The sequence below is a fragment of the Lissotriton helveticus genome, chromosome 7 (genome assembly GCF_964261635.1).
Source record: "Lissotriton helveticus chromosome 7, aLisHel1.1, whole genome shotgun sequence".
Lineage (NCBI taxonomy): Eukaryota > Metazoa > Chordata > Amphibia > Caudata > Salamandridae > Lissotriton > Lissotriton helveticus.
This window is the reverse complement of record NC_136068.1, coordinates 1,029,418,058-1,029,435,194: the sequence shown is the minus strand read 5'-3', so window position 1 is coordinate 1,029,435,194 and position 17,137 is coordinate 1,029,418,058. Positions and strand designations below refer to the sequence as shown.

The window sequence follows — 17,137 nt, the reverse complement described above, 5'->3', positions numbered from 1 at the left end:
CCCTGACCCATCGTGGTCATAGGTACCCATAACGGTGGATGGTAAGTTGGGTACACTGAAAATAAATCGAAAAGGAACTCACAATTATTGGTAGTAGATGGTGTGGGCACCTGATCAATGTATATGATAAAGTAAAGTATATGGGCCCGAAGCCAGAAGTGGCGAAATTATTGGTCGGGTGACCCGCGATCTCTAGCAGTAATTTTCTGGTAGCGAAGAGGATGGTTAGGGAATAGTTAAAGGTTAGGTAGGACTAGTTAGTCTAGCTAAGTCGGATGCTGCTATAAGAGTAGGCGCTTCAAGAGAATTGATCACTCGCTTGAAAATTGTTTACTTTGAAAAATTATGAAATGTTTTAAAATTGTTATTCTTCTTATCATACTGTTATATGTATTAATCCATTTGTACGTAAAACGTCTTGCATGTTGTTAAGAATCCCCGGGGAATTGAATAGCGAGTGGTGAATAGAATCCACTTGCTTTGAGGTCATTTGCTCTAAGGAAGGTTGGTGCAGGTTAGGCAGAACTGGAAGCACTAACTAGGGTTTTTCTGAATGTATGATTGAATAAATGTTAGTAACGAGGTTCATTGGCAACATTTCTACTGTGGCATAACCTAGTGAGGGTCGCACCGGAAGAGTAGCAGGTTCATCGGAGCTCGAGTGAAAGCAAAGGGGTTCGCTAGGGAAACCTTAGTCTCAGATATATCCCGGAGAAGTGGATGAGTCTAGGGGAGTAACAGGTTCTCCAATGCTAGTGTGAAGGGTAGGCAGAAGAGATCTACCCGTAGTGAGTGAAAAGTAAATGGAAGTAGTTTACTTGCAGCGAAACAAATTCTTTCCTGTCTAGACACTTGAGCACGGTGGCGAATGTGTATTCGTTGTAAAATAACCAAGCACTAAGCACTTTAAAAGGAAAGAAAGTTTCCGTTACCTTGTGAAGGAGGGAGTCAGTCGCGAAGCGGCTCTGACGTCACTCCGTGCCACGCTGGGATTGGTAGACACAGCGGGCTGCTAGCGTAGCTGGAATTGTAAAGGAGGGGCGAGCGCCGGAGCGTGGGAACTGTCTCATGAAAGGGCCGCGCACCCATTGGTCGAGATTATTTGAACTCGTGCATTTCATTGGTCGCACAAAAATAAAAGACGCACTCGGATTGGAAGTGATTTTGTAAACAAAATCACTCGTAAAATCGTATGTGGCATTCGTATAGACCGCATACCAGACCTGATCCACGTTATATGGGATTTGAGAACGATCAGTGGAAAGGAGTTAAAAACGACATTATGTACGGAACTAAGAGAAAAGTATCTCTTGTAAATAAGGTGAAGAATTATTTCAAAAAGGACAAGCCGATTAAAACTAGAGAAGGTGTTGTCATACCGCAACCCAACACTCCCGCATCTTTCATGATGTTCGATAAAGGGTACAACACATGTGTATGGTTGGAGAATTGGGTAAAATACACGAAAGATGACGGAGTATTGGCTTTTCCGTTAGATGGAACATTTAACAGCAGAATTCTATTTAATTTGAGAACCCAAATGAATGATTTACATCCCAGACCTAGATTAACGCAGTATGAAGCGCTAGAGGAATGGGAAATCGAGGCTTTCGAAAGCGATAAGCCACGGATGGACAAAGGGTTAACTAAATTTTATCCAAAGTTGAAGCAGGAAGCACGAGCTAAAAAGATGAAACAGTGGAGGCAGAATATGATAGTGGAGGGATTGTTTCCCATGATGCCAGCAGATGATCCTTCTGGGGGACAGAAACGGTTGGAAAAATCTAAACATTGGGTACCCATCGGAGAGTCAGATGATGAACTGTTAGATGACCTATGTACAAGAAGTCCGCCTCCTTATAATGAGGGACATCGACCTTCCAGTACAGGAGATATTTCCCGAAGACTTCCTCCTCAGGAAGAAGTTAGGTCCGCAAGTGTAGGAGGGGGTTACCACATTCCTCCCTATACCGAGAGTCTAGGACCAGTGGATACAAGAAACATTTACCCCAGGATGTCAGCTAGTGGGGAGACAGGATATTCCCGTGAAGGAGATTTTTGTTCTCGACCTCCCTACGGAGGCGAGATGAGACCCTCAAGTTCAGGAATGCCGTTATTACAGTCACCGTATGAGGAAGAAAGAAGATCCCTAGGTACAGGAAGTTTATTCCCAAGACCAAATTATGGTGAAGGGCCTAGTGAGACTCATCCCACTGCCCCAAGTTATGCTCCCACACTAACCCCGCAGGTGTTACATGACAAATCCATAGAGAGATTACTGGAAGAAAAGGAGCGGGAGGTTCTAGCAAAACAGAGAGCTGAGATCATTCAGAAAATGACCCAGTTAAATACCAGTCCTGAAGCATTGACAATCCCAGTAACAATCGGACCCGTAGTTTCATTGTACGGGGATCGGCATGAAAGTCCAAAACCTCCAGTCATTACTCCCGTAATAGCACAGTCCAGACCAGAACCCTTAATTGTAGATGAACAGACGAGCGAATGTGAATCTGAAGTCTCACTGATGGATCTGCCCATTAGAAATACAGGGAAAAGAATGCAGAAAAGACATAATCCTTTCAATGCGAGGGAGATTCAAATGGAATCGACTTCGGGTACTAGAAGTGTCACTTTGGTCACACCTGAAGAAATTGAAAGATGGAGTCAAGAATTAGAGAAACAAACTTCGCAAACGAAACCTTTAGACCTCTACAAACAGAGTAGAAATAGAAGAATTAATGGCAGGAAACGTAGGATTAGACAGATTAAATACCTACTCTGAAGAAGAACTGTTGTTTATGTGCAAAAGTCTTACCCGCAATGTCCGAGTACTTCATGAAAAATTGACCGATACTGCTGCTAGTATGGGAATAGACATTTCAAAATCGAAACCCTTGCAGAAACCCTACCGAGCAGAATTTTCAGACAAAGATTTGGAAAACCTGAATGTGTCAGGGAAAAAGGCACAGGTCAAGGAACTATTGACAGTATTGCAGAAATGGGGAGACGTGGAAAAATGGAAAGCCAGATGGGCTAGGAAGAAGGATGAGGCCAGGTCTAGGCAGGTAACTCCCGAATTCGCTCTAAGAGAAGCTGAAAAGCCAGAACAGTTATGCCCTATGCGTGAAGTGCCAGGGGGAAAATATGTACATGTCCCATGGTCTCGTCAGGATATTGTGTCCTTCACAAATGACTTCCCAAAATTACGAGAAAAAACGGTCGACTGGTACCGGCAGGTAGAGAGATTTGTAAAAGTGCAGAAATGCCTATGGAAAGACCTGGATGGGTTCTTTGACATAGTGGTCCCTGTAGATCTGTGGACTGAGTGTAAAATAGCCATCGCCTGGCCTAGTGAGGAATACCCGAGAGATGACAAAACAGGGGAACCATCGAAGGAAGTGATGAGAAAGTATGAACAAGTAATTCAACATTTGAAAATAAAAGTACCTGCAAAGGAAACTGATTGGACCAAAATAGATAGAACCACGCAGGAAAGGGACGAGACAGTGCACTCTTTTTATGAAAGGCTGTTGCAGGTGTTCAAAACATACAGTGGTATAGATAACATCGAGATGAAGGACATGACCCACTTCATTTACAGGTTTGTAAACGGTTTAAGACCCGAAATTTGTCAGTGGATAAAGGATAATAAAATCTGTTGGCATACCAAAAAGATAGATGAGGTCCTACGGTACGCAAAGTACTGTGAGGACGAAGTGGCAGAAAAGAAAAAGGCCCTGAAGGAGAAAGTGATGTGGGCTCAAGTAAAGCTCGCAGAACAACAGGAAAAGCAGCTGAGTAAATTAAATAAAGTTGCTCAGAACCAAGGTCCTGGGGGAGGGAATGGAGGAAAGCCCCGACCTAAAATGAGTAGAGAGGAAGCCAAAAAGAAATTTCCTTGCCATCAGTGCGGAGAAATTGGACATTGGCGAGACGAGTGTCCGTATTTACAAGTTGATAATGCCCAAACACCTGATTTAATTCCACAGACGCAGAATGAAAAGCAAAGAAAGACCCAGCAACAGGTAAAAACGATTCAAGTGCCTCGAGCGCCAAAGCCTATATTTAAAGGGAAGTCACCACAGGGTGATGATGTAGAAGTCTGGGGAGGCAATGAGGATAGAAATACAGCAACTTCGCAGTATTTGTTGAACGACACTTTTTTCTGTGATGACCAATACTGACGGGGCCTGAGAGGGGAGGACGAGGAGTGCGTACTTGGCGCCTCTTTGCCGGTAGACCAGTCAGGGCCATACATTGAAGGAAAGGTTGATGGAAATGATGTCACCTTTCTATTGGACACTGGTGCTACCCGTTCTACTGTGAGAACAGTGGACGTTCCAAACCTACCCCTCTCGGGAGAAGCAATCCAAGTAGTAGGAGTATCTAATCAATTAATTAGTACACCTGTTACCGAACCCATGGAGATCTCAATTGGAAACTTTAAACAAATGCACAGATTTGTTGTCTGTGATGGTGTGTTTCGGTTTCCTGAGAGCCTTAAGGAAAGTATTAGATCTTCTCCCTATTTCTGCTCGAAGGACGCTGGTGCACGCCCTGGTCACGTCGCGGCTCGATTACGGGAATCTGCTATATCTGGGGGCCGCGAAAAAGGTCCTGGGTCGCCTGCAAGTGCTCCAGAATGCCGCGGCACGGCTTGTCCTCAGGCTCCCCAGGAGGTCACCCTCCAAACCAGCTTTACAAGCCCTCCACTGGCTCCCCGTGGAGAAGAGGATAGAGTTCAAAGCTCTCTCCACATGCCACCGCATTTTAAGCGGTAAAGCCCCCGTTCCGCTTCAGAGTCTGGTGACCCATTATGAACCTACACGTAGTCTACGGGCTTCTCAAACGGGACTGCTAAAGATCCCCAGAGTTAGGAAAGCACGTATGGGGGGTAGATCTTTCAGACACCTTGCCCCTGGTTGCTGGAATGCTCTACCGTTAGAACTGCGACTTGAACCTTCTGAAGTTCTTTTTAGGAAAAAGCTTAAAACCCATCTCTTCAGCAAGTAGTCTTCCTTGGGAGAGGGGGGGACAGCCACCTCACTTACTACAGCGCGGGGACACGCCAGTGGCGTAACCAGGCGCTTTACAAATGCCCAATAATAATAATAATAATAATAATAATAATAATAATAATAATAATAATAATAATAATAATAATAATAATAATACCAGTCCGGTAAATTTACTGGGACGTGATTTGCTGTGCAAAATGAATTGTACCATCTTTTGCACACCAAAGGGCGTCGAAATTCAAACACCAGATGAAGACGGTATCTACAAGCTAATGTTAATTAGACCTGACTCAGAAATAAAACGAATGACTATACAGGACTTACCTGAAGAACTCCAGCAGACAGTGAAGTCAGAAGTGTGGGACTTTACTGGAAAGGATGTAGGGTTAATGAAAAACGTAGATCCCATACAGATAACAATGAAAGAAAATGCAGTTTACCCTAACACTAAGCCTTACAAAATGAGTGCCGAAGTGAGAGCAGGTGTTGCCATTGAAGTACAGAAATTGCTAGAAGCAAACATCATACAGGAAGTAATGAGTAGCCCGTGTAATTCACCCATTATGGGCATCAAAAAGCCTAATGGCAAGTACAGAGTAGTGCAGGACCTGAGAAAGGTAAACAAAATGGTGGTTCCTTGCTGTCCCATTGTCCCAAACCCAGCAGTCATCCTGTATCAGATTCCCTGGGATGCTGAATGGTTCACTGTGATAGACCTATGTCATGCTTTCTTTTCGATCCCATTGCATCCAGATAGCAAATTTCTTTTCTCATTTGCTTTCAACAGTAACGTGTATGTTTGGAACAGGGTCCCCCAGGGGTACACAGAAAGCCCCTCTATCTTTAATCAGATCTTGAAAAAATGCCTTGAAACTTTAGTCTTACCTGGAAAATCTGTTTTGGTACAGTGCATTGACGACCTATTGGTGGCGTCCAAAAGCCATAGGGATTGCGTGGTTGACACCATTGCCCTACTGAATCACCTGAGTGAAAAGGGACATAAAGTGGCCCCTGAAAAATTACAGTTCTGTTCGAAATCAGTGAAATATCTGGGACACCAGATAGAAAAAGGTATCAGAAAAGTCACCTCAGAGAGAGTCAGAATAATTCAAAATATGCAGTTACCCCGTACTCAGAAAGAAATCAGAATGTTCCTCGGAGTTGTAGGTTATTGCAGGCAATGGATTGTGGGATTTGCAGTTCTTGCAAAGCCTTTGATACAAATGACAAAGAAAGGAGCAAAGGACCCAGTTGAATGGAATGACGAGAGCCTAACAGCTTTCACACAGTTGCGAAATTGCCTGTGTACAGCCCCTGCTTTAGGAATGCCTGACTACTCCAAGGAGTTTGGCTTATTCTGTGACACTCGTGACAATTGTGCATTGTCAGTCCTGACTCAGGAGCATGGGTTGACCAGAAGGCCTGTGGCATATTTTTCTGCCACTTTGGATCCAGTGGCTGCTGGATTACCTGGATGTCTAAAAGCTGTAGCTGCAACTTGCACCAGTTTAGAACAAAGTGAGTCTATCATTATGGGACATCCTGTAACTGTATATGTTCCACATGCAGTTGTGATACTATTGACTCGTACAAAAACTCAGTATCTCACCCCTAGTCGGCTGACTAAATATGAGAGGATTCTCATGGGTGCTGCAAATATAGTTATTACCCGATGTAACATTTTAAACCCTGCCACTCTACTCCCTGACTCAATGGTAATGGAAGAGAAGGGAGATAATGAGCATGACTGCATTAACCTGACTGAGTTCAGTACCAAACCTCGCCCAGACATTAAAGAAACTCCTTTGCCTGTGCATGATGTGGAATGGTTCGTGGATGGTTCCTGCCTAAGACATGAACTAGGAGGCCTAAGTGCTGCCTACGCTGTGGTCACGTTAAGCAAAATTGAAGAAGCATCTTATCTATTTGGAGTAAAGTCTGCACAAGTAGCCGAATTGATCGCCCTGATAAGAGCTTGCAAATTGGGAAAAGACAAAAAAGTAACAGTGTATACTGATAGTCAGTACTGTTACGGGGTTGTGCATGACTTTGGCCAATTATGGCTACAAAGAGAATTCCTGACTTCCTCAGGTACCCCCATTCGGAATGGAAAAGTTGTCCAAGACCTTTTAGAGGCAATCCAATTACCAAAAGAATTGGCAGTGGTCAAATGTGTTGCTCATAAGAAGGGCCTTGACCCTGTATCATTGGGAAATGATTTCGCTGATCGGGTGGCAAAACAATGTGCTATGGATCGACTGAGAATAAATCCCAATCGGGGTGGGGTTGGAAACAGCTGCCAACTTAGAATGTTTGAAGAAGTGCCTACTTAAGATGAAGTGAGAGAATGGCAGCATGTGACGCCCTGGGAAGAGAAAGAGAAATGGAAAGAACAAGGTTGTAAACCGAGACGTGAGGATGGTGTCATGGTGGGCCCAAATGGTATGCCTGTGTTACCAAGACACCTGCTTGCCCCAATGGCTCGATTGATACATGAGGGATCACACATTGGGAGGGACGCCATGGTTCTGGTATTTCAACAGACTTGGTACAACAAGAAGTTCAGGAAGGTAGCAGAGTCCCTTTGCCAGAGGTGCTTGACATGTCAGCAGTTCAACGCTGGCAAGAAAACAGAAGTTGAACTGATGAAAATTGGGAGATCAGGGGGTCCCTTTGTGAGAATACAAATTGATTTCATTACCATGCCACGATGTGAGGGAAAAAGATATGTCCTTGTCATTGTCTGCTTATTTTCAAAATGGGTGGAAGCTTATCCTGCCACACAGAATGACGCCATAACAGTAGCTAAGCTCCTACTAAAAGAGTTGATACCTAGGTTCGGGGTTCCAGTCTTTATTGACTCAGATAGAGGTACTCATTTTCAGAATGAAATTTTGGCCCAGCTTTGTACAGCATTTGGCATCACACAAAAGCTGCACTGTGCATATCATCCAGAGGCTTCTGGAGTGGTAGAACAAATAAATGGCACTATAAAAAATAGATTGGCAAAAATATGTGATTCTACCGGCTTGAACTGGATAAAAGCCTTGCCTCTTGTTCTGATGGGACTCAGAAGCATTCCAGATCGAAGAACAGGCCTGAGCCCCCATGAAATATTGATGGGAAGAGTGATGAGACAAGCATGGGTACCAGGATACAAACTGTTAAGCATTTCTGATGATTTGGTACTTGAATACTGCAAGCAACTGGGTGACCAAGTGCGTTCTATCTCTCGCCAGATTGGGGCAGACGCCGTCGCCAACCCGACAACTCCAGTTCACAAATTGGTTCCTGGTGACTGGGTTAAGATAAAGAAGCATACTCGTTCAAGTTGCCTTGCGCCAAGGTGGGGGAAAAAGCGCCAAGTAATCCTGGTAACGACGACAGCAGTGAAGTGTGCAGGCGTTCCCAAGTGGATCCATGCCAGCCATACCCAGAAGGTAATACCAGACGAGGAGCCTGGAGCTGAAGGTCGTCCCGCTGAGGGGTCTACAGACGTTGGTCCTGAAGTAGCTGATATCAGACGGCCGAGCACCAGTCCCGTTGAGGGTCCTTTAGGCGTTGGTCCAGAGGCAGCCGATGACGTATGGCCAAGCACCAGTACTGCCGAGGAGCCCACAGACGTTGGTCCGAAAGTAGCTGATGACGAGCTGCAGAGGATTTGGCCAGAGGATTGGATACCCATAATCGATCTTACTGGAGATCCACTGAGAACAAGAGAACGAATAAGAGAAGATAGAGAGTGGAATAGAGAGGTCGAGCAAGGCACAGGCGAAGACCCTCAGATCATTGAGATTCACATCAAAACTGAGGACGAAGAAGAAGGTCAGACAGGGACAGAACAAGTGATCCATACTCCTCCACAGACTCCTGATGTCGAAAAGGGACAGACTAGACATAGTGTAATAGTTCGAGCAGAAGAAAATCAAGGGATCGAAGCGCTCGAGCAGGATCAGACAGAACTAGGAGAACATGTTCAGGACATAGAAACAGAGACAGTTGAAAGCGAAACACAAAATACACCTGAACAAGGCCAGCTTAGTAACCAGGCAGAAGAAATAGATACAAGACCTGGGACTAGTCAGACGGAAAGGGAGAAGACAGAAATTGAAGTGCCACAAACAAGTGAAAATAAAAGGACATTAGAAGAAAGCCAAATAACAGTGCCAGCTAAAAGACTCAAGAAAAAGAAGCACATTGAGCCAAGGTATATTAAGAGACTAAGATTAAGAATAAAAACAGTCCAAGAGAAACTTGCAGACATAAGAAAAAGTCCCCGAATTGCAGAAATACCTGAAGATAACTCCAAGAGAAGGAGTGAAAGAATAAAAAGACAAAACGAAAAATACAAGGATCCGGAGTGGACCTACTTAATCTTGGAAAACTTTGAGGATCTTGATATTACTGACGAAAGCGACGGAGAACGGATTACTGATTACTCTGCAGAGGAAGAGGAAGAACCTCCGTGAAATTGGTCAGCAATAAAAATACCTGGAAAAGCTGCAAAGAGGGGTTAAAATTTCCTTCTGAGCCAAAATGTCTGATTCAAACGTGAGTGGTAGACCTAGCCGCAGTTGTTGCAAAACATGCTGCAAAGTGTGTATATGTAGTATAGTTATAGTAATATTAATTTGGATAGGATTAACAGTTTTCATTCCCTTTATGGTTAGCAAAAATACTAATATTGACCCTACTCAGATTACCGACACTGAAGAACTGACAACACGAAGTGTAGAAAGACGTGAGAAAGCACTCAGACAGACAAAACGAGACTTAGAAGCATCAGATGAGGAAGGACTACATTACCACGGAGTTAGAAACAAGACACATTTAAATGTTTTCGCAAATTTGTTAGTGCATTACGTAGAAACTATGGAAATAGAAGATTGCTATGTCTGCATGAAGCTACCTACTTCTGTAGCTGAAGGCGTGACATATCATCACCTACCTCTGACCTATGGAATTTCCTGTAGTATTTTAGCAAGCTTATTTTACAAAAGAGGACCGTTACAGTACTATTACTCTAATAATGACGTGATCTTTTCTGAACTTCCCATTCGTGGAAATCTGAATCCTGTACATACCAAAAGTGACGTAATACGATATATGGGAGACTATTTTCTGACTATAGGCAATATAGACATAGCTGAAGCACACAGAGAGAACTTGACCTGTACATTACATGAACAAGAAAAGATATTTTTAAACATGGCAGAGAAGAGAAGGGAGAGTTTCCAAAGGAAGGCAAATGACAAAAGGCAGAAAACACCTAAATGGGCTGAAAACATGGAAAGCACCTCAAATGGCGGGGCAGGGCCTGCTTTGTTGCTGGATTTCGAGAAGAAAGGGAAACTCTGTCTTCATCGCGAGAAGACTAGTTATTATAATAAAATTTTCATTGGTTCCAGTCAATGTGAACATAATTACAAGGTAAGTGGAGGTTGGGGATTCAAAAATGCGTCAGAGCCTGTGTTTCCTGGAATTTATTATATATGTGGAGACAAGGCTTATTTCAAATTGCCGGATCACTGGTATGGAAGCTGCTATTTTGGCATTGTTTTCCCGAGAATATACCATGTGAATGAAATTGCTGGAAGCAGTGAAAATACTAATGGCTTAGTGCGTAGTAAAAGAGAAAGCGTAGGTGAAATAATGGGTAGTATTTTTAGTGCACTGATACCTGGAGTGGGAGTGGTTCTGAACACTCACAGAATTTGCAAATTGTCTACAATAGTGGATGTGTTGTCTACTGACACAGCTCATGGATTTCTGCTGGTCAATACTGAAATGGTTGCGATCAGATCAATGGTTTTGCAGAACAGACTTGCTCTTGACACCTTATTAGCAAAAGAGGGCGGAGTCTGCCGGATGTTGAAAGCGCAACATTGTTGCACTTACATTCCGGACAAGAGCGTACAGCTCAAAAGATATGCGAAAAACATTACTAATTTGGAAAAGGAACTCAAACCACTCGAGGTTGATAGTGCCTGGAAGAGACTGGTTGATGGTCTCTCCAATGTAGGTCATTGGTTTGCTAGTTTAGGTAAAAGCTTATTGTTAAAGGTACTGATGCCAATTGGAGTGATAGGTCTTATCCTATTTCTCATATTCGTCTGTTGCAAATGTCGCAAACACCGAAAGAAATACCAAGTGAATGCGAGAGGAGTGAAACGAAGTGCGGATGAGCTTGAATTGGAAGAAATGAATAATCAGATTTATAAAAAGGTGAAAAATTCTCACCCTACCAAAACTGAGAAAGAAGCTGAATCGCTTGTTGGAAGAGATAGAAATGTACAAGGTGTGAAAGAAAGTTGGCATCTGGTTCCATTTTTTGTGATGATAGTAAATATCATCAAAGAGGGGATTGATAGAGCAAGATTTCGCATCGCGACTTGCTCGATTCATGAACCTCGAAACCGTTGTAACCTCGTAACGAATTGTACGATTTACTAATATCTTTATTTTCGATATATATGTATGATAGAGAAGCTTGCTTATGTGTTTTACTAATATGATTAATCCGTGTTTCTAAAATGGCCGCTGCTTGACTTTCCTCTTCTGCGCATGCGTCAGTCACACTCACGTGACTTCGCGTAGAGATAGTTTTGGAGGGAAAGGGTGCGCATGCGTAATAAGCAATAAGATGGCTATAACGTGGTGAAGCTTTGTGCTGCTGCTCTTGTGAAATTGTTTGTTGCACTTACCAATAATGCATAGTATATTTTTATAATGATGAACCTAAAATGTGAAATCATGACCTGTAATACATTCATTTATTTTTATGTACTAATTTGTTTTCGCTTACTTTTCATGTATCCTCGGCACTGAGGGGTGATGGGGGCTTGGGAGTCCATCTTGGAGGGTACTTCTGCGCAGAATCAATCGATGGTGAAGATGGCATTGAAACCAAGCCAAAGAAGGTTGTTGGCAGAGCCTGCATGAGAACATGCACCTTCACCCAGCCAGAAGCATCTAGATTGTATTATATTGTAACACATTGTATTCTTTTGCATTGTATTCCGTGCGACTTCTCGTGGGAACCCCAAATCTTGCTAGGCGGCACCTTAGGATGCAAATTAGGCCTTAGAATAGTCTGTTCTGATTGGTGTGTTAACCAAAGCCTACCTTAGGACCAATCCAAATTGGGGATTCTGACACTTTGCAACATTTGGGGGGTGGTACCCTGTCCTAAAACAGTATAACTAGCCTAGGTTTAACTAGAGAAATCGTCCGACTTGTCTGAATAGCTGACCTGTCACTGACCCAACGCACTCAATAGGTGACTTGATACAGAGGTGCTGCGGAGCTCTCTGTCCGAAATCTGACCATAGACTCTGAAGGTTTTACTGAACCTTAAGTGCTGGCGGAGCACTTTTTCTGGGAATTCGCTGACCCAATCGGGGTCCTGATCGATAGCTGCAGAGAGGGTGGAGCGCAGGCGTTGCTTCCAAACTGCGGGTGCTGGTCGTATCCTGGTGGTCCTGTCCTGATCCGAATCTGGGTTTCCTGTCCTGTCCTGGGGTGTCCATTCTGCACCTGCTATCCTACTGAGGGTTATCCTTCCTTGAGGGTTTTCCTGTCCTTAACTGACCCGTGGCCAGGGTTGGTTTTCACACCAGTCTAGGTAAATATTGCTCTGAAATTCTTAAAACTGCACCTTTCTTTGCTTCAATAAAGACATACCTTTGCACGTGATAATTTTCCATGCTTTCTCCTGCAACCATTGCATTTCATAAAGTCATTTGCATTTGATTTCATAGCGTGTTCCTATGTTACCCTACCTTTTAGAAATCATTTTCTGTATTGCAGTTTGCAACTTCCTGATATAGTCTTGGTTTTTTCTCTCGAAAACTGACTAAGTAACTCAGATTTATAGCGTGTTCATCTTGCCCCTTATCTTAGTTTTCCTCTCACTTAGCGGGTTCCCTGTCGCACTAGTATTCTATTGATAAAGCTGTATGACTGCCCTTTATTTGAATTTAAGATAAACTTTTCAAAACTTCCAGTTGTCCGTGGTCATTTTATAAAAAGTAAAGTCATATTTTGAATGGTGTATTTTGCTGCCTTTCCTTTTACAGCTAGCTCCCTGACCCATCGTGGTCATAGGTACCCATAACGGTGGATGGTAAGTTGGGTACACTGAAAATAAATCGAAAAGGAACTCACAATTATTGGTAGTAGTTTATTATTATTATTTTTTTTTTTATGTATATGATAAAGTAAAGTATATGGGCCCGAAGCCAGAAGTGGCGAAATTATTGGTCGGGTGACCCGCGATCTCTAGCAAACCTAACAACAAACAGGGGAAATTGAGGCCTTACTGCGCAGATAAAACAACAGATTATCAAAACCCCAACCCACAAACAAACAAGGGAAATTGAGACCTTCACAGGCAGAAAAACAGCAGAACATAAACTACAAGTCCCACAATGTAACAGGTAAAATAGAGGCAGTCACAGGCAGAGGAAAGTCACTTTTTAAATTATCAAGGAAAAGACAGCACAAAGTCTGTCTTCTTACCCCCTCCTGGTCCTTTGTTCACTGGGCTGCAGGGCACAGGGAAGATGGGTCTCACAAGATAGAGATGGCTATCTTGGGGGTCACTCCTCAAACCTTAAGGGGCCTGGACAGGTGTGGGAGAAGGGCTCAGGGATGCTTGGAAGCTAGGGAGCCAATAAGCAGACTCAAGCTGCTAATCAGGGGTCTGCAGGCATACAAGGACCTTATATATATTTATTTTTTATAAGAGCACTCAAACATATATTCTGCACAACCATCTCCATTAAACAAGATAATTTCTATTCGTGAAGGACACCTTTACTTCTTACTTATTTTCAGCAAAGCAATAGTAAGCGAGAAAACGAGATCAGTTTCAAGTACATCTCTAACAATACAAATGAAAACTGAAAACTAACAAGCATCTTGATCAGTACTATCGCTTCTCATTTCACAACAGCTCACGAGCAGTGCAGAGTGAGGATGCTTCCACCGGGCAATATTGTTCCCACACAATTATTAGCAACAATTTTGCTATTGAAACTCCATGACAATCAAACCGTACATACATAAAGGTCCAAAAAACACAAGGCTTGTATCATTATGCTCATCTTGGGTAGTAAAGTGCTGTTTAGTTCTGCCCATAATCCAGCTCCCTCTAGTGCCTGATCTGAGAAATTTGTTACGCTTTCCAAATTTATGTTTTTGAAGCAAGTATTACGGCTAATGATATCATCCTCCCCATGTTGGTGGCAACCTACGACTAAACAATGTGTCCAGATGGAAGGGCTTGAGGTGGGGACATCTCTCATCGACTCACCCTGGCCTGACGTAGGGCTGGCAGATCCAGTGGTGTAATGGCAATCCTCCGTGTGGCTCCTCTCCTTTTTTCTGACTGGCCATTTCCTCCTGCAAAAAGCAACAATAAAGTAGCTAAATCTTTGAAAAACGGACTCATCAACCCATCTAAGAGCTCACAGACAAGTGAGTACTATAGGATCAGAAAGCTGTGGAGACTAAAGGAAAAGTGACTTGCAATGCATTATGAGGATGCAGCCAGTCAGATTATGAAGTTCCATAGCCTGAGAGAGCTGATTCATTTCTTCCTACTGAGTAGTTGCAATAAAAAATGTTATTCATTTGTTGTGCTTCTGCACAGTTCGCACTCCTAGGAGTCAGTGGTGAACATCGGCTACTTAGGAAGGAACATAAATATCTGTATCTACAGCTCGTCATTGTTGGTATATTCAAAAGATTTGCATAATTTCAATAACTTGCAGTAATAAAACCGAGACTCCTCATCCATTAACATAACAGTGTTTAAATAAAATATCAGCTTATCCTCCTCATTTTTTAGGCAGAGCATTCAAGACCTCTTGTATATACTTTAGTATATACTTATTATATACATGTATGTACTATGTGGGCTCTGGAGATCAGCCCTAAGACTAGTCTGCTTCCACTTAGAGACTTTTTTTTCAGTACAACTGCCTCTATTTAACTTTTTTTGATAGAAAACGACCAGCAGGGGTCAGTAAAATACGAGAATCACTTTAGCATTCTCTAGATTTCAGTCCATAGAAATGATCTTCCACGAGCACCCGTAGACAATAATATTTTTTTTAATCTTGTATTTTCAGTGATATGCACATCGAAGGCCCTGCTTTTATGTTAAAAACAGCTTTGGATGATACCATTTCCCGCTGAAAGGCAATATTTCTCTCCGTGTGTTCCCATACCTGGCGTGTCACACAGTTTAGTGCTTACTTTCCCTCCATGTTAACGAACAGTAGATGTTTCAGCACCCAGGCTAAGGAGCTGCAGAGCTAAATACATATAAGGTCCCAAAGGCGAGACCGATTGCATTGCAAATGCTTGTTTACCTTCATGCCTCAGATAGCAAATTTGATAAGTGCCAATTACTGGTCTTGCTAAGTAAGTTCAGATTTTAAAGTACACCTTTCATCAACTATATTCACATCAATGAGGAGGATGGTGGGTTGCATGTGGATCGAACAAAGATTTTAGATCTAGAATTGCAATTACTGGTAGGCAATGTTCTGCTCACGAACTGGATCTTTTATACATACTTAGAATTGAAATAACTAGAGAATGTAAAACTAGAGAGTCAGAAGTGAGGCTCACATCTTCACCCCAGCATTTCCCACTCTTGCTTCAAAATTCTAAGGAATGGAAAAGCAGTCTTTGGTAAAAGCATACAGCGTCTGCAATGCTGTTGCTTTGTCTCTCCATTACAAAGAGACCATTGCAAGAAGGACCGTTATTGTCTCTAGTCCTCTGTTTGAGAGAAGCCCAAATCTTCAGTTACACCTTGCATTAGCTTTGATTAAATCATAGCAATGTATGCACTATATAATTTTGTAATGCCTTAGTTTGAAATATGTTGACCTGGCCTTCCTTGTTCCAAGACAATGAATAACTGATTATACTTACTAAATTCCGGTTTCTGTCCAGATATTAGTAGGGACCCTATTTGCTTTTACAAAAACTGTGATCCATCTTCAGAATGACCTTGTTCATATAAAGGTTAATGCAACATTCCATTGCCAACAATGCTGGTTGCTCTTTACTCTACTGGCAAAAGTAAACACTTATGACAGCTGTCCTTCAGGAAACGAGCATTACATTTACCTTATTTAGGGGCTCAAAAGGATGACCTACGTTAAATTGATATTGGGGAGCTCCAAAGTCTACATGTTTGCAACAGCAGAATGATCTTTGAAGAGGTATTATCTAGGTTTCTTCTAGAAAGGTATCCCAGAACTGTGGTTTAAGACCATAAGAACAAATTACTTACCTTCTGTAACAATGTATCTGTAAGAGACATATGTAGTTATAGATTCATTACCTTAGAATTACCCCCAGGTGTCAGACTGAATCCGGAGAAATGTTTTCCTAGCAGTAACCCTGCGCGTCGCTAGTTGGCGTCGGTCGACTTTACGGTCGCATTCCTGCGCGCCGACGTCTGTTCTGACACGACTGTCCACACCAGAAGCGCAGAGCCATGCAAGACACTGACCACTGGTGCACCAAACTAGGGCCCTAGAAGGGAGTCCCTATCCCTAGAAGTCAGTTCGCAGAACGGGGACTATGAGTGGGGCGGTAAGGAAGCTTTAACTATATAGTCTCTTACAGATACATCATTACCGAAGATACGTAACTTGTTCATCTGAAAGAGACTGTAGTTATAGATTCCTTACCTTAGAATAGATACCCCAGCAATGCCAAACACGGAGGTGGGTCTGCGAACTAAGTTCACACAGGAAGTCCTGGAGAACAGAACGGCCGAAAAAGACATATCTCCGAATTTGTCTGTCCAGGCAGTAATGCTTGGTGAATGTCAAGTAAGGGAACTCCATGTCCCTAAGAAGTAGTGGCTGCTGTCACCCTTGTAGAGAGAGTACGCAGTCCCACTGGAGGTTCATTTTTAGGAAAAGAATAGCAGATCTTAATGCATAGGACAACCAATCAAGAGAAGGGTCGTTTGTTCACTGCCCGACCTTTATTAGTGCCCACCTAACCCACAAAGAGTTGATCGTGCGGTCAAGGTAGAAAAACAGCACATGCTTTGGGTCCAGACGTTAAGAGTCTCTCCTCCTCTT

General features: G+C 42.9%; 1 protein-coding gene across 3 annotated transcripts in view; it reads right to left on the bottom strand.

Annotated features, from left to right (window-relative positions):
- Positions 1-17,137, bottom strand: part of DUS1L (dihydrouridine synthase 1 like) — a 266,802-nt gene that overhangs the window by 23,433 nt on the left and 226,232 nt on the right. For all 3 annotated transcript variants that reach the window (XM_078653767.1, XM_078653766.1, XM_078653768.1), the window contains one exon: positions 14,335-14,423. In XM_078653767.1, coding sequence (XP_078509893.1) covers positions 14,335-14,423 — 89 coding nt within the window. The remainder of the gene's footprint in view (positions 1-14,334; positions 14,424-17,137) is intronic.